Here is a 26,147-nt window from a genome sequence, read left to right as displayed (position 1 = left end):
AAAAAGGAGGAGGTAGAAAGTAACAGAGAGATCTCCTGACCAAGAAGGTAGAACATCACCACCCACCTAGACAATGACATTTTCCCACTCCCCAAACATTCAACGAGATGAAAGACTGGAGATACACAGAAATAAGGATTACCATTTACACCATGCCCACAAGCTTTTAAGCTTTCCAGCTAAAGGAACAGGGACTTTATCCATCTATTTCACAGTGAGAATAGTCATAAAAATGAATATGGACAACCACAATACTTTTATGAGTTAACAAACCTTCCCAATACTACACGACTAAATTTCTATAAATAATTAAGAGTTGTTTTTTCCTCATCTTAAATTCATTTATCATATAAAAAGTTGCCTGTTGATAATAACAGAATTGGTGGGATTTTTAGAAACCACAGGTCACATTAAGTACCAAGGAAAAAAAAAAATCCTTCCTGGAGTGAAGTTCAATCCCAGCCAGGTGAGTATCATTATCCCACAAAAATTCATGGGAAAAAATTCTGTTTAACCATATTCAATTATTTTCAAATACGTGCTTTGAATAGTTTCACTATCACACTTGTCTCTGGAGTATCTGTTTTCTTGTGACTGAAAGAACTTCATTTGAACCAAATACTAGGCAAAGTTGTTATAATTGTGACTTAATTTAACACAGTCTTTTGGTCTTGGTTAAGTAAAACAATTTCTTACTTAAAGGCTGTGTTCCTTTATATTCCACAAACTACTTAGATACTTTTTTAAACTCAGATTTTTAAAGGAGGTTTTTATACAGTAATCAAATAAATACATTAGGCTCGAACTGTGGTTTGAAACCTAACTAAATTAAAACAAAGACTGACAAAGAATTAAAAAATTAATTTTTTTTACATGAACTTCTTGAGTATCAGGAGAATCGTCAGAAATTGAAGGCTTTTCTTCTGGTAAGTCAACACTCTCTTTTAGTACATCAACTTCTATTTCGTGATCTTCTTTTAAATTCACTGCTATTTCCTGTTCAAGCCTATGTTCAGAGATAATAGGACTTTCAGAGATAATGAGCCCAGAGCTTCCACTATCACCAAGGACATCGGCCACAGCTGAAAGAAAAATAGGAGTTAATCTTCCATGTGTTAAGTTGCAAAATGATATGCACACACTATTTGGGAAGCAAAGAGAAGGGAAAAGGCTACAACACACTGGTGAGAATATTTCCTTGAAAAACATTTCTCTTCCCCTTTGATATGGGCAAAGCCCATGGAGATTTACACATTAATCCTGTTTCTACAGTATCCAGTTATTCAGTTTAAACAATACATGAGCTTTCCACAAAGATAAAACACATTAGACAAATTTCACATTTAAAGACACTAACGTTGTTTTTCTCAACTAGAATATAATTTTTGCACTTACTGTGAAACATCAATATGATACAAGTTTTGAGGAGGTCAGATATTTGTCCCTTATTAAATTAATCTGGAATGTGTTCATCAGGTTAGATAACCAGCTATCCCTATGTAGTCACTGTAGAATTAATTACTTGAGGGCCATGCTATCTGGGCTTTGATCTGGCTGCGAAAAGGACTGATAGTATCTTTCTTTTGGCAGAAAGCACCCAAATGGCCACAAGTAACTTTACCACTACAAAAAAACACCAACTTGGGGGTATGGGTGGCTCACTAAAAATAAATTCCTCCTTTCACCTTCCTCTTTGCCAAAATTTTATGTCATTAGTACCTGCAGGCCATATTTGGACGTAGAGTTTGTGAATGACACAAAGCTTAAAAATCCTCTAGTTTCATAAAAGTTAATAAAAAGATTTAAAGTAAAAAGACCAACTAGGGAAGAGCATTTTTACACATTTAATTGATAATGGGGCTAACAGACAAAGACTGCTTATTAAAAAAAGTCAGAAATGTTCTCCACCTGCCAGTTTGGCAAAGAGGAATGGGAAAATACGCACTTTACCTCTCAATCATCGGTGTATGAGAGCAGAAACCACCTTTATTGGAAAAATAATAAAACATTAAAAGCCTGTGCCTACTCACTGCCCTGGCAAGTCCATGTTCAGGAGTCTACCCAAAAGAAATACTGACAGACACACACAAAGATATATACCACAAGAGTATTCATTGCAGAAACAAAACAGCAAAACAAAAATGGTGATCAGCCCAAATGCTCAACAATAATTAGTTAAGCATACTAGAGGACATCCCTATTATAGAATACTATTAAAATCATTAAAAAGAACAGGAATAACCTGAACTAATAAGGAAAAACATCTTCAACTTATACATAGTAAGTGCAGAACTGGGTTATGAACCCAAGCAGCCTGGTTCAGGCCCCTGTACGCTTTAGCTACCACACTTACCTACTCTTTCAACATACGGGGGAAAATATGCACAGAAAGAAATAATTCAGGAAAAAGGCACTTTAAATGGTGAACAGTGGATTCTTAAAATGGGTAACCAGGTTATAGGGATTTTTATTTTATATGTTGGACCTTTTTTTCCTGATTATTTTATAATAAACCTTATTACATTCTTAATTGGAGGGGGTGTCAGGTGTATCCAGGCCTGTCCTAAGCCCTATTTGTAACGCGACGGGCAGGAGAAGGGTGTAATAGAGCACGTGTTCTACAGCCAGAGCACCAGCGTCTATCACAGCAGCACGTCCTCCAGTAAAACGTGTGGACAGGCTCTGGGCCTAGGTGTTTAAGATGTCTTTCCCCCCAGACCCAACTGTGAGCTCAGTGAGGAAAATGTACCTTCCTGATCTCCATATAGGCAGGGGCTGAGAGGAGGCATTGGGGCGTGGGGGGGCGTGGAGGGGAATCCATATTATTTATTACTGTATTTTTCAGACTATTAAGACACCCCCTCAAATTTGGAAGGAAAATGGGGGTGCGTCTTATAGTCCAAATGTAGCTTAACCTGCTTGCTTGGGGGGGGGGCGCACGGTGGAGCGGGGCCCCCCCCCCATTTTCCTCCTTTAAAACCTAGCTGCGTCTTATGGTCCGATGTGTCTTACAGTCCAAAAAATAGGGTAATTTCCTCGAAGTAAATTCAGTCATTTGTGTTTATTTTCTAACACTAAAAAGGCAGTCTTGGTCTTGAGTCATCACAAACACAATAAAAAGGAAGTTGCCCTATGCAGATACGAATCCCAAAAGATCAAGAAGCAGTTATGCAGTCTGGCTGGGGAGCGGTGATTTACTTTGATCTTCTTTGATGTTCTGAAGGAAAACATGTCCCCAAAAGCCATTCTAAGATCTGCACTGTTAGACACATGGAGTGCCTTACAAGTACCCACTGTTTTGATGGCTGATACACCTCCAGACACCATACACACCGGAGAGAAAAACGCTGGAGAATAGACTCCTTTCTTGTAAGAGTAGAATTCTTTAGAATTACTTCACTTTAGTGTTTGAATAAAGTAAAAAGAATACACACATTTACTGTTACCTGTTTGAATTGTAGAGGTGCAGGTTTCAACTGTTACTTCATCTGAAACTGGTACCTTGGGCTTCTGCGTAAGGATTTTCCTGTAGAAAGAGAAATACATACTTTACAGTGTGAGAAGATCCTGTCTGCTCTAACACGCTTCCCACCTTACTCCCTAGGGCTCCTACCTGTCATACTGCTGATAACAAAGAAGGTTCAGGGAAATTAGTATGATGCAAGTTCATTTCAAACTCCACTATAAAAGTTACAAGTGAATTTAGAAACAAGTAATGCTGTGTTTGTTTTTCCTATTTTCTAATATTTTACTTTGTTGGCTATAATGGCATGGCCTTAAACTACAAGTAAAATGATTTTAAAATGTTGCTCAGTTTAAATTACACTTATGCCAATTTTTAAAAAAGGATTTTATTTACTTTTAGAGAGGGGGAGGGAGGGAGCAAGAGGAAGAGAAACATCAATGTGTGTGGTTGCCTATCACATGCCCCCTACTGGGGACCTGGCCCACAACCCAGGCACGTGCCCTGACTGGGAATCAGACCAGTGACCCTCTGGTTTGCAGTCTGGCACTCAATCCACTGAGCCACACCAGCCAGGCTCTTAATGCCAATTTTTAATTATCTGTGGCCACAATTCCAAATAGGTCCATCGAATATGGGATATTTCCTATATACTCAGTAGAAGCAGGTTCAGTATTTTAATGCTAACTGTAAAGAGTATGATAAATAACTCAGAAGGGGAGACCAGTGGCACCTCCATTAATCTACTTTATGGAAATATGTTGACAGTGATTCTTCCTATTCTTAGCTAGCCTTTCCCCAAAACCCAACTAAAGCATGCCGATTTTTAAAAATGGGAAAAACACAATTATAACATAAATTCAAGAAAAAGCATGTATATGGCCTATGTATACATGTTTATAGAGACATCTGAAAGACATATCTCAAACACAATGTTTATAGTAAGAGCAAGAGCTACACTAGTTTATATTTAAAAAGAAACTGGCTTGCCCCGACGGAGGGTATCCACCGCGATTACCACCGATGACCACAAAGTTCCCTGTCACTTGACTGCTCTTTGCCTTGTGATTGTCATAATTATCCATCATTCCCGATGCAAGAAATGGGAGCCCTTATTAGATTAAAAACCACGACAATTAATTAATAACACAGTCTGGATAATCTCTTCATGTTGTTTTTCCCCACCTTTTCCATGAAGGCCTAGCAAAGATTCCCGGTAATCAGGCAGAAGCATTTGATTAAGTTCAGTCTAGGGGAGGTGACTATTACAATACTGATTTCTGTGAGTGGTTTATGGAGTCACTCTCAGTAATAAACCATTACTAAGTAAGTAATAAACCATTTACTAAGTAATAAGCCATTTACAATGTCTTAAATTATGTTTTATGGGTGTTAAGTTTAGTACATTATTCTTACTATTTAAAAAAGTTTTTTTTTAAGTTGCTTTTTAGAGAGGAAGAGAAAGAGGGAAAGAGATCGATTTGTTGTTCCACTTATCCATGCATTCACTGGTTGATTCTTGTATGTGCCCTGACTGGGGACTGAACTGCAACTTGGGCACATCGGGACAATGTTCTAACCAACTGAATTCCTTGGCCAGGGCTTCTTAATACTTCTTAATAATTGAAGATTGCAACTTTTTGGTGTCCTCTACACTGGTGTCACTGTGCTACCACCAGTGCTGGTGTCCGGTGTGGCAATGAAAGAAGGAGCTCGTGTCACAAGGTGAGTCAGTTGTCACTGATTAATTCAGCTAACTGTTAACAAAGGAAGCGGTGTACTGACTTATATTTTAACACAGCTGCTCCTCTTGTTGTGGACCACAAGCTGTTTGCAACCTGGCATCCAACTGTTAGAACACACTTCAGGAACACTGCCCTCCATCATCGGGCACACCTTCTAAATATGCAAGTGCTAAATGAAACTAATTGGGAGCATCAACAGCTCACGTAGTCATTAGAACACAACTGAAACGTGTATCAGTTGAGCGGCAGGAAAAAACTGTCTCTGAGCCCTCTCCCCCTGGGTGCTACAGGAAACCTGTACCTGATCATCCCGAAACCGCCGGAGATGGAAGGGCAGGAAGGGATGCATTGCTGTGAGGGAAACGTTTGGTGGCCCTTCAACAAAAACAGGGCCACCAAACGTGAGTTCTACCTCAATCCATCACGTCTCATTTCAGGAAATGTTTAATATCGTTCTAAGATTTCATAACACCGTAGGCACTAAATTACATGCAATTGTATGAATGAACTTAACAGAAAACATGAACAAATATGGACATGTCAGAGATCTAAATAACAGTCACATATGCACAGACTGTTTTCCTACCGGTTCAGTTTCATTGTTATTCATATTTGAAATTTTCTCTAAAACTTACCTTTCAGGGGTTGATGGTAAAGAAAGAGGAGCTTCAACCCCCTGAATAGGGCTTAAGTGATTTAATCCTGAAAGTAACTCCTCCTCTGCAACTGAGAGATCCTTTCTCTCCACATCTTCTGAGCTGCCTGTAAATCATACAGTTAAGAACATTCGCAATTATTTACGTTAACGTTTAGCAATTACTCGTGGTCTTGGACTACTTTTTAACAAGTTGTTGGGTCTGCTTTTTTGTATGCTTAGGTTCTCTCCCTTGACATTACACTGAAAACAAACAGTTCCTTCTAATTATCTGAGTCTAGTCCAAGATCCCCACCCCCTTAAACTACCACTTCTCACATCTTAACAGGCGCTGCTGCAAGTGTTTTACATGTACCAATTCACTTAACCTTCAACATTCAAATCGGTAGTACCATTTCCCCCATTTTAAAGATAACAAAAGACAAGTACACAGTTACAGTGCTTATCCCAGATCACAAACCTAGTTAAGTATCTGAGCTAATAAAGATTCAAATCTAGCCTGTTTCACTCTAGTTTATGCTACATAACTCCCCCACAGAAACAATAAAACTTTCTATTTGAGACTTCCTTATCATTTTAGCAATGTCAATTAAGACACTCCCATGAAGATCCTCACCTAATATTTACCATTTAAGTATTTTAGTGGAATGTAGCATAGGAGAATGACATAAACTTCCAGACATATGCTGTTTTTGAAAAGTCCTAAATTCTCAGAATAGTTAAGAAAAGCTTGTGTTTATTAAAGACGACATAGCCCAAACTTCACTAACATCTTAATAAACCTTAGTTTACCTCAGGCAGAAAATATTTCCCCAAAGAAGCCACTATGACCCAGATTTTCATAAAAGCATTTGGTTTTACAGATTTAAAGTTAGGAGTTACCTTTAAATAAGTTTGTTGAAACTATGCCGGGGTGAGAAAGAGAAAAGTTTTCCAGTCCGCCAAAGCTACTCTTCCCCCTTCCTTCCCGGTGTTCTCCTGATCCCTTCTATGTCCCCTAGAATGTCACTATCAAGTTACATTAAAGGTACCTGTTTGTTTACATAGTCTACTAGGCTCTAAATTACAGGTGAGCAGGTGCCATGTGTACTTCACTCACCTCAACAGGTGGCACACACACAGGAAAGCCCAGCTGTTGTTGCACATACACTAAGGGGCTTAAAATTTTTTGAGACAAACATATAAGACAATAAACCATGGGCCTTTATACATTAATTTTGACTGTCCAATGATGATTTTTCTGAAGGTGGGGATGGGGAGTAAAATGAACTTCTTGGTTTCAGAACAGTGTTTTAGATAAGCTGGATTTCAGTTAAAAACTAAAATAGCAACCTTGTCTAAAGTTAATATTATTTCTCATAGCTCAAAGAAGGCTTTTAAGTAAGACCGACAGCTGACATTTCTTAAACATTACTGTTCTTTTCCAAATTTCATTTCCAAATAAAAAAAGAACACATATAGTAAGTTCTTCTCCCCTCCTACTTACTTATAAGTGGGAAGAATAAGATGTGTATATTGGGTCATGTAATTACTTAACCCAGACGCTTTTCTTGTAGTGAAAAAATCCTGTTAAAATAAGGGACATCGATGGCTATTTTGAATATTTGGAAATGAGTTCTTACCCGTTTGTTTCTCTAGGTCTAGAGGAGTTACTTCTGATTCAAACACATCTTTATCACCATCCTTCTCAGTTTTTTCAGTTAAGTTAGTAATTAATTCAGTGGAGGAGCTCACTGGCTTAGAGGCCATGAAAACATACTCAAATTCTCCTGGTGATGGTGCATCTTGATACTCTAGTGATTCAGTTGAAACATTGCTATTTTCTTTGCTCACATCCAGTGTTTCCAAACTCTGTGAAGGTGTATTCTGTGACCTCACATCCATTTCCCGATGGTCCATTTCAGGGCTAATCAGGGAAAAAGATGTCTTATCTTTGTTCTTCAGCCATTCAGTTTCTCCAGGAATTCCAGATTTATAAAAAGGCATGGTAACAAATCCTTTTGTTTTGCTATCATCTGCAGTCTGTTAAAAGGTTTTGAAAAAAATTTTTACTAGTAAATATCACAGTCAAGTCTAAGCTATCCCTCCCAATCATACCCACTTTTCCATGTCCAGTAGTTTTCCAAATTCTCAATCGAATTTCATGTATTCTAAATCTATTCTCTTCAGATGTATGATTAAAATTTAGTCACTGTTCATGTTTCACTAATTCATAAATCAGGATTTCTAAGATTTTCATGGGCAAGATGGGTTCCTATGAACCCACAGTGGGGCTCTAAAGATAGACCCTCCTAAATAGACAACCAGTGAGGCACTTAATAAAAAAAAAGCAAAAACAATATAGATTAAAACAAAAAACAAAACAAAAAAAACACGGACCAAAAATGAGGTCTTCATTCTAGTCCCATTTCTGCCACCAAAGAGCTACTTGTATGCAATTTACTTGGTGCTTCTGAGCCCTTTTTTCTTCACCTGTAAATGATGGGTTTGGCTTAGTCAGTATCCTAGTTTCTTTCTGCACTAATATTTCTGATTTCATGACAATCTACAAGATTGCATATAACAACCTATAGTGATACTATTTAAATTGATTTATCTAACTTTTCCTTATGGGAACTAATATATTCTTAAGTCTTTTTATTCTAAATATCAAACTTACTCCAGCAATCCATTTTGTGGTCATGCCTTCTTCCATGAATGAAATTCTAGTTTCTTTAAGTCGTAAAGGAGGAGTAAGAGACCTTCCAGGTGACTGAGAGGGAGATGCTAAAGGTGTCGATCGAAGACCAGACCTTAGGATGGACTGAGGAGTGAACTCGGCAAATCCAGAGGAAGTAACTGACATGGCCAAAGTTTTAGCTTTCTATGACACAGAGTAAATGGAAATCCACCATCAGTGTTTATAAAAGGCGCACACACAAGGAAAGACGGGGTCAACTGAATCACAAAGGTGGCTATATTCTCATCTCCAATAAACACACCAATGACAAGCTTTATTACAGATTACTGGGAAGAAAATATAAAATTCTATTTAGAACATTCTATATTTAAGACAACAAAACATAAAAGTCCATTTATAATTTATTCTAAAGGCTTTGGTTATTCCCAGTTTAAAGTCAACTTAAAAATAAAGTGCACAGGTAAGATAAATTATTTAACTATTGCTTAGAACACGTTAGGTTAAAGAGATGATATTGTTGATGAGCAGAATCTAGCCTATTTATAGCAATCTGATCTAAATGAATGAGACTGACTTTAAGAATATTTTAGAATACAACAGTACCTGAATTACTTATAAAAATCCTCTGAAGATTTATTATAGTGAATAAAAGTAATTAGCATAGAAACTATTTAGGTAGAAAAGCCCCTTTACTATTTCTCTAAAGGACTAGTAAATAAATTATCCCATTAGATTATTGAACCTGTTACAATATTATACTGACCCCTCCCCCCCGATTATTTTGGCAGCAGGCACAAAATTGTCCTGATTTAATTTCATTTAAACCTAGCAGTAGACAATATAAAATGATTGTTTTTCTCTCTTGTTTAAAGGGTTTATTTATTTATTTTTAGAGAGAGCAGGGAGGGGAGAGAGAAGGAGAGGAACACTGATATGAGAGACACACAACGATCGGCTGCCTCTCCCATGCTCCCAAACTGGGGATCTGGCCTGCAATCCAGGCATGTGCCTTGACTGGGAATTCATCTGGCAAACTTTCAGTTCATAGGCCAGCACTCAATCCATTGAGTCATACCAGCCAGGGCTCGATTGTTTTTCTTGATGGCGGGGGTGGGGGGAAGAAGTTCTGTACTGGATATTAAGTGTCAGGAAATTAATAGTCTTAGTAACCTTTTCAACTTATTTTAATAACTATTTTAGGATGAACATTTAGTGAAGTATCTTTTATTCAACCTGAAAACATAAGAAAATTCCTTGGCTCACTACAAATGCTAGATATCAAGAAACAATTTTTAAAACAACAAAAAAAAGATTCTGGATTTGGTTCTAGAACAATGGAGAAGGAGCTAGGGGATAACATATGTAAAAACATTCTGACAATATGAAGGTAAAAAGACCACTGTTAACTTGTCATCCTAAATTTAGTTTTGTGGTTTCTCAGATAGTAATTTATCAGAGAGAGAGTGGAGTTGTAGCAATTTAAAGACAAGTACTGTTAGTGGGAAAGACTAACAGTTTATACTTGCATCAAATGAGTCAAGAGAATTAAAATAAATAAGCCTGAGAACTAAAAAGCACATTGATAGAGTAACAGCAAAATGCTATCAGATGTAGAATTTAAAAAAAATAAAAAGCAAACCCAAGAACGTGGAAGCATTTTTTCAAAGGACACAGGCCAATTAGAATGACCACACAGAGCCTTGCATTACTTTCAGGACAACAATACAATTGTTAACTTTAAGTATAATGCCAGTTAAGCACAAAGGATACATTTTGTAAAGTCTGTTTAAGAAGATGTAAAAATACAGAAAGCATTTTGGAAAGATACCCAAAAAAATGCATAAACCATTGATTATCCAGAGATATCACTTATAAATAATAGCTTGTTTCTTCTTGCTACTAAAAAAATAACTTCTTAGCTTTACTATAAATGCTAGGTAAGTAACACTCACCTTAACTACAGCAGGAGTTTCAAGTAAATGTAACTCTGAAGCCCTGGAGGTATTTTGACGCGATCCTTTTAATTGTAAACTGGATGTTTGGTCCAAAGAAGATCTTGTAGGGGTTTGCTGAATAAACCCCAAACACTGAGAAAGCTGCGGAACAGGATGAACGACCAAATCCAGGAGTCTGTAATCAGAGTACACATATTAAAAAAGCTACCAGAATTTTTCTGTTCTTAAGTTATACTAATGAAACGAAAGAACTTAGTATTCCATTTAATTACTCAGGCTTCTACAATCACTGATAAATATAACTACATGAAATATAAATTCAATCAAGTGCATTAATTAAATGCATGTTCAAAAATATAAGAAAATCAGCCCTGGCCGGTATGGCTCAGTTGATTGGAGTGCCGGCCTGCAAACCAAACGGTTGCTGGTTCGATTCCCAGTCAGGGCACATGCCTGAGTTTCGGACCAGGTCCCCAGTAGGGGGCATGTGAGAGGCAGCCACACATTGGTGTTTCTCTCCTTCTCTTCCTCCCTCCCTTCCTCTCTCTCTCAAAACAAATCTTTAAAAAAAAACAGAAGTCAGAAAATTAATTCAGTAGCAGAAATGGGAAATGGGAATTTTAGGTAACAATTGTTTTTTAAAAAGTGGGGGCAGGGGGAGTTCTAGTCCTCTTTCCTCCCTTTTTACCAATGTTTGATGAGCCCCTACTATATGTCAGGCATGCATTTTCAAATGAAGATAAACTGCTAATGATTTAAAATACTAAAGAAAATAGAGCAACACTTTTTCCATTTGCTACAATTCACTTTCATCTACACATAAAAATTCCTTTCACTTATATGTGACATACATAATAAATACTGGTTTATTCTACCTTTACAGTCCTCATCACAATAAAGACTAGACTGACCACCAACAAAAAAGGGTCAGTTTTTCACATTAATGAGGTTAGTGACAGAAATGGAATCGGAACTGTTTTCTCTAATGCCCTGGTCCCAGTTCACATCAAATGATAAAAGTGATCTCACTGATGATTTTGTATTAAGCAGGCATAGTCCCAAAGAGCTTAAAAACTCAAATTACAAATAAATAATTGAAACTTGAAAGTAAAATTTTCAGGTTATAATTTTTGGTGCATTACCCGATTTCCTAATAAATAGTGTATATTATGGTTATGTTTTCTAGCAATAAAACAATACCCTGTTTAGTATCCCAAAATACCTATCTCGCTCCACTGAGAATGGCATGTTTTGATGCCCAGGAATAAAGATTTCCAGTTACTGTGTCTTCCCTGCCATTCTATCCTTTATGTTCATGTGAGATTTTCACAATTAGAGGGGGCAGACCAACAGAGATAACAGATGCTTTAAGACCCAACCTATTACCCACTGGGGACTTATTTATAAGAAGCATTTTCTTAATACGGGGTCTTCTTGTTATTCTACACTAAGCACAGCTCTGAGATTTCCATTAAACAAGAATATCTAATCAGGCTGTTCAACATTTCTTTCTCTATCATCTCTTCTAATTCTTTTCCTTCTCCACCTCAATTGTATTCAAATCTTATATTTGTAAACTATTTACTCAGATTTACATTAAGCCACTCCAAACATAAATGGTAGCACAACGCAAGGCATTTAACAGAACAACACTTATGTTTTAGGTGACTATTTATGAATGATTGCTTCTCAAAACCAGCGCCTGTGCACCAGGACCCACTGAGTAAAAGCCATATTCTTACACTACCAAGACTTAGTATGTTAGAGTTATATTAAAAAAACTATCAAGGAAAAAATATTTTTGATATTTTCTCAAGAAAATGTTATTATTGCATTAGGTCTTAGGATTTCCTCAACAACTTTTTGACTATGATCCAAATAAGTAATGCATTTTAGATCACATACAAAAGTAAACAGCACTCAGCTTACTACATGCAGTGTCCACTGCATGATACCATCCTATTCTACTTCATTAAAAGATATGTAAATTTAATGGATTTTGACTAGCGTACTTCCCACTAATGCCAGCCAAAATTAGGTATTATATAAACAACCTTCATTTATGGATTAATCAACAAGGAGATTATATTAAAGAAAGTTAATGATTCACTTTGCTTGTAATTTTAATAAAAGAAAGTTTGCTTCTTTCTAATTTTAAGACTGTATAGATGTAACTACTCCTTAACTGTTAAGGAGTTGAAATTACATTCAGCCCTTTGAAGGCAACCGTGAAGCTGATGTGGCCCCCGGTGAAAATGAGTTTGACAGCCCTGCTCTAAGTAGTCTGAAATTATTAAGCAAAAATTCTAAGTTGTCTACCAGCTGATGTAAAATTTGCTAAAATTACTGTATTACTGCCCAAATTATTTTAAAAAGCAAGCACTAAAAACTCATTTAAGAAATTAAAACAATTTGTAAAATTTTTAAAATAATTAAAAATTTGTGTAATTATTGTCAAACATTGTGTCTTTAAAAATGATTTAACAAATTCTTACCTAGAAACTTTTTGTGATGCTTTTAAAATTGGCGTTCCAACAAATGCCCCAGGCAGCTCGGAATCTGGGAGAGAACACACCACAGGAGATGGTCCTTCTATTTTAGGACTACAAAGAAAATAAAAATGTAACTTTTGATTAGATATCACAAAGAACATTAAATTAAAACTAATATTAAAAAAGTAAGATCAGATGGTAGAGAAAGGCTTTTGTTTTTTTACTCTGAACAGTTCTGATTATTTATAAATACCAACGAAAATACTTGCTTTTAAAGACAAAAAACATTGTTCTTGTAACAAGAACATAGCCTGCATAAAGAGTTTTTCCTTTTTATATACACTAATAAACTCTAAGGTTGGTATGTTTATGAATGCTGCTGATATCCAGGAAAGATCAACAAGTAACATGACCATAAAGGGTATAAGACAAATGTACCTGTTGTAGGCTAAGATGCTATTTTTAGGTTCATCACTTTTCCAAACCTCTCCAACTTTAGATAACACGTTATGGATGAAAGTAGATCTTGTTAACACATTCCCTATTACAGCTTGCTTTGGAACAGCTGATAATGGTTTGGGCCGAGAAACTGTAAAATGAAGAATGTAGGATTTAATGTCATCTCTAACACCAGGATTTTATTGATAGTAAATTAATATATGAGTAACTGGAAAACAGATCACAAGGTAAGAGTTTGCTTAAAACTGTATTTGGTCTAACAACATCTACGCAGAAATTTAACAATTTGGGCTTTTAGGAAACCGTGAAAAATTATTCTACATTTTCTCTAAATGTTGGACAGGAGTCTCAAAAGAAATAAAGAGAGTTCTTTCATTCTTTACTACATTACTAAATAAACTGTAAAAAGCTTCCAAGAAATCCTTACATTTTGTGGGTAGAATGGCCAATAGAAAAAAAAAAAAAGCACCACTGTGATGATTTAAAGCAAAAATGAGCTGAAATATAAGATAGCAATGGTGGCAGAAGGTAATCATTCAATATCTTCTAATTTAATACTTTGACATTTTTTGATGAAACCTTACCTTTTCGAATAATTGACAATGCTGATACGCGGTAAGGCTTAGCTTGCTCAATGGCTAATTTTCGATGGATTCTAGGAAGAACTTTCCCATATTGGTCTAATATAGAATTTCGAGCCACTGATCTCTCCCGCGAGTGAGGGTCGCGATCATTCTATTGAAGATATCATAACTGGTAAAAATTTAATCTTTAACATGCTAGGTGGTATGTGTATAAATTTACCATTTAAAATATAATTATGAATACCCAAGAATATCTCCCTCCTCCCTACTTACTCATTTTTCCAAATCAAGGACCTCATAACAGACTTACTTTACCAAACCGTATCCATCAATACATTCCAAGTCTTGCCTATCCAGCCTTGATTCTTAACTCATACAAACACCAGCTGTCATTTACTGAGCTTCTACATGTGTCAGTAATATGTACCTTACTTCACACTCACTCACCTTTGTACATCCTCACAAAGAGATATTATTATCTTACATATGAGGAGCCCAAGACACAGATGTTCCAAGTACACAGCAAACTAAGATCAGCCTGACCCCCGAAACACATGCTCTCTGCGCTGGACACTTCCTAGTGCTGTCCTCCACCTCACCCTCTCGTCGTCCCCGAGGAAAGTGGTTAGTCTGGCAAGACGGCAGACAGATATTTAAACAGAAATGGCACATATAAAAGCATTAAGTAAGTAATAAAACCCTGTTCCTAATTCTGCTATAGAAGGTTAGTTAAGAAGAGGACCAATTCTCCAAGCTCAGGTTTATATAAAGCCCGGGTTGTAACCAAGTTGCTGGTTTTCCTGATTCTCTTGCCTCCCGTAATAAAACAAGTTTAACTATACCGTAACATTACTCTTCAGAGTTTGGTTCAGTTTCAAGGCAGGGATGTAATTGGCACGCTGTAAATGGTGAACTAAAAGGAATTCATGATTCTGAACACTGGTGCTGGACTGCAAAAACTTCACCAAACACTCCTAGGAAGAACATAGTAGACTTGTAAGCTACTAACATTTCCAGAATCTCTGACAAGGTTTTACTGGAGAGTCGTTACCTGCTCAGTGTCTGTAAATGGTAACTTCAGTAAGTCCTCCATCAGGCCCATTTCCTGACAGACTTTGTACGTGTGCTTCAGTAGCTGCTCCACGTTCAGCCCGTCCGAGTGCCGCCGCAGTAAACTCCAGGCCTCAGTCATGCACCTGAAAGGAGTATTTATCGAAGTTTAGTTTCACAGAAGCTATTTAACATGTTCAAACACCCACCTAAAGATTCTCAAAGATACTTTGTACACGTAATTTAAGGGTACTCTTACAGAATACTAATCACCGCATAATCAAGTTTGCTAATGTCAACAAGGCATTTTAAAGACTTAATTTTATATTGTTCTGTATCGTTTAAGTGTAAAATGATAGGAAAACAACGTAAGCACAAAAAAGGGCAAGATGGAAAACTAATGTGGTGTGGATAAAACGGAAAGGTTAAATGGTGTGACAGACAAAGCCAGACTCTTAAAAAAGTGACATCATGAGGAAGAAGGGTAGAAAAGAAAATGAACAAACATGGAAACCACCATATTGGTTATGAGGAGGTGAAGACTTGAAGCTTTAGCTGATCTATAGCAAGATCTGGCTGCAGAACTTGATCCAATTAGACAGTATGAGACACCTTGTGTGGTGGCTGAGACACCCTTCTGTGGGCAACAGGTCACTGAATGAAGCAATGCTTCTCATGGTATACTGTTAAGTTAAAAAAAATCTTAAAACAGTATAGTAATAATTTTTAAAAACTTAACAATAAACAAAGCCCATAAGTGTTTGCGTATTTATTAGATGACATTTAACCTGGCACTTAGAATTTTTGAGGGACTGGTAACTTTCAAGGCAGAAGTGGATAGAATAAAAAATAGCAAATAGGATAGGAATATAAGGTAAATAATTTTCTTTAAAAAATCGTTCCTAATTCTAAGTCAGTAGGTAATTTTGACTGTAGCTGGCATCTCAATTAAAAAAGCTTTAGCAATAGTTTTTATTGAAATAATAAATACTAAAATAAAGACTGGTAAATACATGACATATATAAGAAACAGTATATGAACTAAGTTACAGCAATTAGTATTCATAATGAAATAAATCTTAGGAAATTTAGTGGTCCTTTGTTTTTATTTCTGAATGTAGTATATAGGACACAATGTCGCTAGATTTCTGGAGACTGAATAATTGAAGCTTTACTGTACTTAAGAGAAATAAGGTTTAGGAATTACATTATATGATGTTTGTAAAGGAAGAGGAAATGAGAATCTAGCAAATCAGAGAAATGTGCTGTGGATGAATCAAAGGACAATGGAATCAAAATGAAGAAAACACAGCAGCCTTATACGCTGGTGTGGCTCAGTGGATTGGGGGCCAGGTCCCTGGTTTGGGGGCACGCAAGAGGCAGAAGATTGCTGTCTCTCCCTCTCTTTCTCCTTCCCTTCCCCTCTCTCTAAAAAATAAATAAAATCTTTAAAGGTGTTTTTCCTAAGGTTCCAATATCTGCACTTTGATGTAAGCATTAGTGATGAATTACCACCTCTTTAAAGTCACTAAAGGAGCTTACATGGAACTGAAACAAATTTACATGTTATTCACCAACCCAGTATTAAAACTCTTTACCCATTTATTGAACATTTGGCACTTGTAGCTTCTTATATTCATTCTAGACATTTTTTAAAGCTAGCCAAATACTTTTTTAAAATTTGATCTTGAGAGAGAAAGAGAGAATATCAAGTTTTTTGTTCCACTTATTTATGCATTCATTGGTTATTTCTTGTATGTACCCTGACCAGGGATTGAACCCTCAACCTTGGTATATTGGGATGACGCTCTAACCAACTCTGCTACCCAGCCAGGGCCTAGCCAATCCCTTTAGTTCACCCAAATTCTTTCCTCAAATACTGCCTAATCCATCACTTTTGAGGACATCTTACGTCTCTACATGTTTAGCCAACCTACTATTAAACTATACAACTTTTCTCTTGATTCAACCCTCTTCCCTCAGAAATACATTCTATTTAACCAAAGAGAACAAAGAAAACTTAACTTTCATAGTACTGACACTAACTTGCTGTTTCACTCACAAATGACAACTTGGGGTGAGTAAAATGACCAATTTCAAAAAATATAAAAATAACCAACCAAAAGGACTGGAACCCCCCCCTCCCCAACAATATGATTTGTATATAAAGTTACAATTGGGGAAGAAATTTCAATGCTAAGCAATTTCCCCAACTAATTTAGCTAACAAGAAAACACAATAACCAGACCAGTACATTTTCAGTCATGCCATTTAACTTGTCACCATTAATACAATGACAAATATAACGATGATGGCAATATTGCTATACTCTAAGTGGTGGCAAATATATCATGCTGATTATAATGTAACACAACAAAAGCAAAACATATTGCTACTACCTATTTCATCAATTCCACTGTATTAACAGACATGATCAAGAATTTGATGGTACTTTCAAAATATGTACTTACCTATTAAGAAGCAAAACAGTGATGTGAAGGATAATATCAGTATCATTGGACACTGTTGGCTTCATTGTCTGAATGTATCTGAGGGCTTGTCTGTGCTCGCCCTGACTCATGAAGGCTTGAATAATCTTTGAATGCTGCCATGACACAGGTTTTGCAGTAGCTGGATGAAACAGAAGATCCAAACCATTCTGCAAAATTGACATGAAAATTGGTAAACACAAATATGATGCTCTGCATTTAGACAAAGCAGCATATTTTTAAAAAGAGAGGCACTACTAAAGCCACAAAAATCAAGATAAAACCAGTGTAAATATAAACTGAAAAGACCTATTTTAATCTAGGGCATCCTTTATTTTATCTATTTATTTTTTTAAAGATTTTCTATTTATTTTTAGAGAGAGGGGAAGGGAGGGAGAAAGAAAGGGAGAGAAACATCAACGTGTGGTTGCCTCGCATGCCACACTACTTACTGGGGACCTGGCCCGCAACCCAGGCATGTGCCCTGACTGGGAATGGAAACAGTGGACCCTTTGCTTCTCAGGCCGGTGCTTAATCCACTGAGCCACAGCAGCTGGGTAGGGTATACTTAAAATAGAAGTCTTATCAAAAGCCTCATACTTTGAAACCTCGCTATTACGTAAAATCTTTCCATCACCAACCTCTTACATCAAAGCCAAATCCTGACTTTTGTGGTTCCCTCAACACATTAAACATTTTTCTAACATAATCACCATATCGGCACGATTAGTAATTATTTACCTGTTTGTTTCCTTCTTTAGGCAGTGGGAAACCTGGGGTTCTTAAATGTTTTATCTTTGTATTCTTACTGCTTATGGTAGTGAAGGTATTGGTTAAACTGACTCTTTAAATGACCTCTAGAAGTAGATTGCATCCTATCTCTAATATCAAATTCAATTGTTATATATTTTTATTTATTTACATATTTATTTTTTAATCCTCACCTGAGGATTTAAAGAGGAGAGGAGAGGTGAGCAAGGGGGTAAGGGAGAAAGGGAGGGAGAGACATTGATTGGCCGCTTCCCGTATGACTGGGGATCGAACCTACAACCCCTTGGTGTATGGAACGATGCTCTAAACAACTGAGCCACCCGGCCAGGGCTAATCATTATGTATTTTTATAGTTTGCAAAAGCATTCACTCTATGAGAACTAACAGACTTACCTCATAGTCATTATGATCTATCAGCCAAAACCCTTGAATAAGTTTAACCTGGTCCCAAGAAATGGCAAAGGCAGTTGGAAATGATTCAATGGAAGTATCTGTTTTGTTTGGGAAGGAATATATAATATCAAGTAGCAAATAGATGGTCTTTTAAAAAGAAGATTAAGGACTATAAACCAAAAGAAAAACTCCTATGTACATATTTGTAATAGGCAGCAACAGAATATAGCAGGAAAGATTCTTTAAAGACTGCAGTGTTCAGAAAGCTTTTAAGGATATCCAGGTAAGGGAAGTATAATTTTCTTAAATGTGGGTACAGCTAACCCCGCAACAACTTCATTCTCAATTTTTTAAGTACCAATATGAGTTGTATTTAGTTCATTACAGAGGAGATGAATTAAAGCATACTTTCTTTATGAAATCAGTAGCTTAGCAAATTTAAAAAGCTATAGACAAAATTCCAGTTACCCAGAAAAATCTGGCAGCTTAAACAAGCATATCATATCTTCTAAATTTATTTATAATTTATAAACACATTTTTAGACTAATAATTGACATTAGTACAAAATCTTTATTGCAAAGACCACAGGACTCAACACAATGTCTAAGGTAATACTAAGCTAACTTAAGTGTATTCGTATTTAGTACATAAGTTAACCTATTTGAGATGACTCCTTGGCCACTAATGTTTTAGAACAGCTCTTCTTAGGTAGTATCTCAGACATATTTAAGAATCTGATGAAAGCCATGGACACCATCCCTACAAAAATAAACATAAAACAAAATTTTGTGTCGTTTCAGGCTAATCATATAGACCATTTGGAACCTATAGATCTTGGGTTTAGAACCTTCCTTTTAAAAAAAAACAATCAAATTTTATGATTTTAGTAACACATGAATTATTTGACTAAAAATTTTAAAGGATACAATAGAATGTTTGCTTGCTTCAGTAACATTGTCTAGTAGGTATATGTCAAGTAGTGCCTACAAAAGAGATACAAAATTCAGTGCATTTTATATACTCATTCATTCAAGCTCTGTTCTTCCCAAGCCTGTGCCAGGTGTGAAAATACAACTAAGCATACCACCACCCCCCAGCTCTGCAGACCTTGTAAGTGGTATCACGTTACTGCAAACCTACATGTAGACTAGGAGGAGGGTATTTTCCTGTTCCGCCTTCTTCCCGTTTCCACAACTTCTCAACTCCATCTCCTAACTGAGAAACCATTCCATCGATCATCAAATAATCAGGGTTCCACTTCCCTCTGCAATAAGGGCAACATTACAGATTATTTAATATTAGTGGTCATTATTATTATCAGAACAATAGCACTAAACTCAAAAGTAATGCCCCAGCTATCAAAGGGAGAAGAGCTGAGGGGGAAATAAGAAAAAACAAACAAAAAAAGGAGTCGTCCAAGTGCTGAAATGTAACTGTTAATGGAAAAAATGTAAAATAACTAATTGGTGATATATTTTATGCTTTTTTTTGATGAATAGCAGCTTCCAGTCTTTTTCTGAGTACAAATTCTCAGAAAAAATACATGCTTAAATTATACATTCTCTAATAATGAATCGTGGTAAATAGTCTTATTTAGGAAATAATAGCTATCTATACTCAAGTTCTAAAATAAAAGTGTGACCATTAGGTCAACACAAACATTACAAATAAAGCAGTAACGTTGGTAACAAATTCTGATACTTTGCTGAGAATTCCACCCATTTAATCATCTTATAACATGATGAATTCTGTTCTACCTCCGAAGGCTCGACTTCTTACAGAAGAAATTTCTAAAATGTTGCTTGAAGGTTCTGGATGTACTATACCTTGATAAAAGCTCACACTTCTGCCGACGACTGGTGTAGTAGTTCTGAATTACAGGGTAGTTGTAGTATAACCTTGACAACTGCACAGCATCATCTAGATTTTTTTTAAGAGTTGGAAAAGAAGCTAGTAATATTTCCAAAATATCCCAACAATACTTAGGTTACACACATTGATATTTTACTATAATTTTATACTGTTTAATTTGTAGGCTTCCTATATTTAAGTAAGACTACCCATCCCTTTTTTAACATATGCACAAATGAGAAAACCAAGTCTCATAAACATCTGTAACAAGGATGCTAAGAGAATTATGAAAGAATAGGAATGACAGCAATTATGAACAGTGGGAAAAGCATGTTTAAATAAAATCTAATGCGAATCCTGCAAATGCAGGAAGTTAGAGGCTTCAGAAGTATGTATATTCTAAACAAATATAGTAGAAGTCAAATTCTCTAGTTCTTGATATTGGCATTAATCATTAGATAAAAGGAGGTATTTAAATGATGGCAAATCTTATTAGGTAATAGCCACATTAAAAAACCCTTAAGAGAAAACGGTTGACAAACTAGATTATAAAACGCATAGTTCTATGGAACTAAATATAGCTGGGGGTATCACTGAACCAACTCTCAGAAACTATGTTTTGTCAAATATTCTTTCCTTCAAAATGTGATTCAATCCAGTAAACATGTAGAGAAAACCTGGGTATCAGGCATGGGTGAGGTACTGAAGACACAAAGGAGGAATGTACGAAAAGAAGTTAAGAATAGAAGAAAACCTAAGTGAGGTGGTGGAAGCAAGAAAACCCAAAACACTAAAACACAGCAACATAATTATAAAGACTTAAGAAGCTTTCTTTTGAACATCAACAAAAAAAGGAAAACATAAAAATAAAATTAAAAAAAGAAGCTTTCAGTTAATATTTATAGGTTAAGTAAGTATTTTACCTAAGCCCTCTGGTAAAAGCCCAGAATGAGAGAACCAAAGAACCACTTGTGCGTACTGACAGATGAGCTGCGAAACCACACACTTATTGGTTAAGTTCATGCGACCTGCAAAAGAGGTAAACACCAATTAACTTTCAACCACAAGTGAAATATCAAGATAATCAAGTTTTCAAAGAACTAATTAATTCCTTGATGATTTCTAACAATGTGTATGTATTTTTGAACAAATTTAGCTTGAACAAAAAATTTCCAAAATGCTAAGATAACTCATCAACTGAAGTAGATGTTTTAGGTAAATATGCTTCCATCTTAGCTACTCTTATTTCCACTTAGTTAATTTCAGAAGTCAAATTTATACATTAATGCAAACTGTACGGTATCATTAATACAGGTTGTTCACACCAGGCCTTTAAATAAAATTAACTGTTTTGTTTAAATGGCAAAACAAAGCAAAAAATTACAATAACCTCTGAATAAAAATTATTTTTAAAATAATTCAAAAATTTTAAATTCTACTACATATATACTACCTTAACCGTCAGTAAGTTTAATCCCCAAATCTCCATGGTTATTTATGTATGGGCTCATGCTACATTTAATAATATTCTGTAGTTTTTCATAAAAATATACCAGCAGTTGAGAAATAACAGCCTTTTCCACAATGATCCATCCAAGACAGGATATTTATTCTTTCTCAAAGTCAAGAAGTAAAATTTAATAAAACATTCATTTATATAAGATAAACAGCACACCTCTTTCAGTGATCTCTTGGGCCTCTGTTACAAAACAGCTTAAGACTGTATTAAGATTGCTAAGAAGCAAATGGCACTGCTGAATAGACTGTACAGTCTGTGGATCGATGAAACGACACGAACCGTCAAACAACGGGATACCTTTCACAGATAAAACACACAATTAGTTCTGACACAGTAAATCTGAATTAAACTCACAACTGCAAACTTCCTGAAATTCATATTGACAACAAAATCATTCTATGTATTATGAGATTAACAAAAAGAGGCTTGAAATGGCAAACACCCTCAAGGAAACTAGAAGGGACAGATACAAATTATTATTTTTAAGTGTATCGTGAAGTAAGCAGTGTGTCAGCACAAAGGAAGGTGATACAGATTCAACTTCAGATTCACTAAAAAGCAGTTATATTCATTAAGTGCTTCTCCTTCAAATAAATCTTTTATACCATTACTTTTATGTACCCTGTTGTTTTGCAATTAATATTTTATAAGAACTTTTGTCCACCTCCAGTCTTCAAAAGCGAGACATTAAAATTAAGACTCATGTACAGACTTATTACAATAAAATTGTAGGATGCTATAATCTACTATAGACTCAGTTGTCCTTAATATTTAATATGTAATTGAAAACAAGTATCTTAATTCTAAAGCCTTCCTTCTTTGAATCAAATTATTTGATTTATGCCCTGGCTGCGTAGCTCCGTTGGTTTTAGTATCATCCCAATAAGCCAACGTGACAGGTCTGATCCCCTGGTTAAGGCACATACAAGATCAACCAATGAATGCATAAAGAAGTGGAACAACAAATAGATGTTTCTCTCTCTCTAAAAACAGTTCTTTTAGACAGTCCTATTAAGAATAAAATTTTTAAAATCCATTTGAATAAGGGGACTAAAGGGTAACGGAAAAAATACAATGAAGATTAAAAAAACTTCTAAATAAACTTAAATTTTACTATCATGCACAGGGCAATCACATATTGCCCTTTAATATTATTTTTGCACAAATTGGGCATAATGAGTTTTTAATATTCACAAGATACCTCAAAACTCAACGTGTACAACAGACTAATAAACAAGACTATCAAGAAGGAAAATGACTTGGCACAACTGATAATGACATGGTTTAGAAAACAGAGATGAGCTTTACCCTACTATTTATCTTCTTTATACACATATTTTAAATAAAAAATGAGTAAGAAGAGGAGCTTCTGAGGTTAGTGGCATATTCTACTTAATCATAAGCATGTTTCGTAAATTAAGAACAAAAGACACATAAGGTACAATTCTGAAACTACCTACTGTGGACATACTATGTTGCTAGTTTAACAATCTGTTGCAATATCTTCATCAACAAATAACTTTGTCACTAATATTAAAAGAAAGTTTTCTTCTGGGCTTTCTTTATACAGTTTATAACTTCAGAATGATTAAAATTATTATTGTCATGTACTTAAAAAAGATATCACTATTAGTTTCTTAATATAACACTTACATAGTCTGTCAAATTCCTCTTTTGTGAGAATCACTTTATTCCATGTCCATTCAAGAACAAAGCGCAAATTAGCAGCAGAATTTGGTTGTTCTTATTTGCAAATATAAAGAGAAAAAAAAAAGACTACCAATTACAAACAATAAAATGAGTAACTTTCAGCAGAGAAACCTGACAGAAAATCACCCTAACCAAGTGAGCAAGGAAAAATAATAATTAATGGAGACATAGTGGTATCATGTATCTTTTTCAGTACAGTACATCCTTTTATGTGATAAGTCTAAAATCTGAATCTAATCTGGAGAAAAAACCCAACAAACACAAGTTGAAAGGCAGTTTACAAAATAACAAGGTTACATTCTTTTTAAAAAATGTCAATTTTTTGAAAGACAGAGGCTTAGGAATTTTACCAACTTGGGAAATTAAAAAGACATGAAAATGAAATACAATGTATATTCTGGATTGAACTCTGGATTCCCCCTGCCCAAAAGTGCTGTAAAGGACACCACTGGGATCATCAGTGAGACTCCAGTGAGTTCTGCAGATTATCCAATCTACATGTTAGCAATGTTAATTTTCATGATTTTCATAGTTACAACATGGTTTTATAAGTGAATGTCCTTGTTCTTAGAAGGAAATTATACTGAAAAGAAGCATGACATCTTCAACACACTCTCAAATGATTCAGAACGAAAATAATGTGTGTATGTCTATGAGGAGGTAGAGTAATACATACAGCTTAGATAAACCCCCAGAGAATTTTGCTGAGTGAAAAAGAGCCAATCCCAAAAGCTTACATACTGTATGGTTCCGTTTATGAACATATTTTAAATGACAAAATTACAGAAAAAGAGATTAGTTGTCACCAGGGGTTAGGGACATGGCTGCACAGGGGCACCCTGGGGGACGCTGGCTTGATGCTCTATCAGAGGCCTGCCAGATTCCCCCTGGGGTGGCAGTGGGGGTGGTAGGGAAGAGTGCACAGGATGTTTCTCTGTCGCCCTCTAACGGTGTACCTGACTGTGAATGTACAAACAGCTCCAGGTGAAGTTTCACTCACCACCCCCAACAGACAGAGAGCTGATAATTTTAAAAACACGAAAGTAATTTTTCATTAAATATCCCCTTACCCTCTGTTATCCACCTTCTGATATATCCAGTCAAAAGTCCCAGGGAACTTGTGTGGATTGCTGCTGACAGTATAGCTTTTAATTGTTCTTCCTGCACCGCAAGAAATTTAATGGTAAGAATGTATGATCACAGACTCAAAGGTAGCATGTTGTATGTAGCTCAGAATACAAAATTTTAAAGGCTTAAAAGGCATTATGAAAAATAAAAGCATTATGACTTAGTAGGACAGCTATATCAAAGACAATAATGAGCATTGGTGATGATGTGGAAAAAATAGAATCCTGATAAACTGCTGGTTGGAAAATAAAATGGTAAATCCCACTTTGGAAAATAGTCTGATAATTCCTCAAAATCAAAAGTACCATATAAACCAGCAATTCCACACTTAGGTACAAACACGCAAGAGAAATGAAAACACATGACCACACAAGAACTCTGCATGAAGCAGAATTATTCCTAATTACCAAAAAAGTGTCCATCAGCTGAAAATGGATAAATAAAATGTGGTATACTCATACAGTGGAATATTAGACAGCTATAAAATGGAATGAAGTACTAATATATGCTACAACATAAATGAACCTTGAAAACATTACTCTCAGTTAAAGAAGCCAGTCACATCCATTTATATGAAATGTCTAGAACAAGGAAGTCTATAAAGACAGAAAATAGATTAATGGTACAAGAGGCTGGGAGAAAGTGGAGTGAAACGGGTGACTGCTAGTATGTATGTGGTTTTGGGGAAAGTGATGAAAATGTTCTAAAATTTAATGGGCTGAGAGCTTTACAACTCCATAAATATACCAAAAGCCATCGAACTGTACACCTTAAGTAGATGAATTGTATGAATTATATCTCAACAAAGCTGTTACTTAAAAAAAAAAAAATTGTGTAAAGAATGCTGTAAGTCAACAGGACAAAAAAACAGAAGGCATCATGAGATCAAACACCTCAACAGATTTTTGAAAAGTAATAAAGAGAGAGAATGTGGCTTATTTAGCAGTGTGAAGGAAACATGTTGTAAAGACCCCACAGAGGGGAACAAAAAATGAGAATAGAGTCAGTTTGGTTCTCAGAATATCAGGCTAAATTCTTGGAAAAATCAGGAACAGGGGAAAGTGGAGGGAAAAGGTAGTCAAACATGGGACTGAAAACAGACAACAGGTTAAAACTAGCGCAGGAATACAGTCCCTTCTGTTACCCTGTGCAAAGAACTGCAGAGGCCAGCTTAACAGGGATCTTCAAAAAAACTGAATGGC

At 35.7% G+C, this 26,147-nt stretch overlaps 1 protein-coding gene across 4 annotated transcripts in view; it reads right to left on the bottom strand.

The window, feature by feature from the left end:
• AHCTF1 (AT-hook containing transcription factor 1) overlaps nt 1–26,147 on the bottom strand; it is a 69,979-nt gene that overhangs the window by 8,646 nt on the left and 35,186 nt on the right. For all 4 annotated transcript variants that reach the window (XR_008425276.2, XM_024575950.3, XM_045184448.3 and 1 more), the window contains exons 13-32: nt 24,888–24,978; nt 23,761–23,850; nt 22,264–22,404; nt 21,512–21,616; nt 20,564–20,657; nt 19,878–20,001; nt 19,664–19,720; nt 18,737–18,883; nt 17,555–17,742; nt 15,085–15,229; nt 14,876–15,007; nt 14,034–14,184; nt 13,429–13,579; nt 12,994–13,101; nt 10,496–10,673; nt 8,523–8,726; nt 7,486–7,885; nt 5,844–5,970; nt 3,447–3,526; nt 874–1,082 (exon numbers count right to left, since the gene is read on the bottom strand). Coding sequence is in view for 3 of the 4 variants with exons in the window: in XM_024575950.3 (XP_024431718.2) it covers nt 874–1,082; nt 3,447–3,526; nt 5,844–5,970; nt 7,486–7,885; nt 8,523–8,726; nt 10,496–10,673; nt 12,994–13,101; nt 13,429–13,579; nt 14,034–14,184; nt 14,876–15,007; nt 15,085–15,229; nt 17,555–17,742; nt 18,737–18,883; nt 19,664–19,720; nt 19,878–20,001; nt 20,564–20,657; nt 21,512–21,616; nt 22,264–22,404; nt 23,761–23,850; nt 24,888–24,978 (2,922 nt within the window). In the remaining variant the exon portion in view is untranslated. The remainder of the gene's footprint in view (nt 1–873; nt 1,083–3,446; nt 3,527–5,843; nt 5,971–7,485; nt 7,886–8,522; nt 8,727–10,495; nt 10,674–12,993; nt 13,102–13,428; nt 13,580–14,033; nt 14,185–14,875; nt 15,008–15,084; nt 15,230–17,554; nt 17,743–18,736; nt 18,884–19,663; nt 19,721–19,877; nt 20,002–20,563; nt 20,658–21,511; nt 21,617–22,263; nt 22,405–23,760; nt 23,851–24,887; nt 24,979–26,147) is intronic.

The sequence above is a fragment of the Desmodus rotundus genome, chromosome 10 (genome assembly GCF_022682495.2).
Source record: "Desmodus rotundus isolate HL8 chromosome 10, HLdesRot8A.1, whole genome shotgun sequence".
Taxonomy (NCBI): domain Eukaryota; kingdom Metazoa; phylum Chordata; class Mammalia; order Chiroptera; family Phyllostomidae; genus Desmodus; species Desmodus rotundus.
Note: the sequence above shows the minus strand (reverse complement) of the source record. Positions and strands in the feature narration are given on the sequence as shown.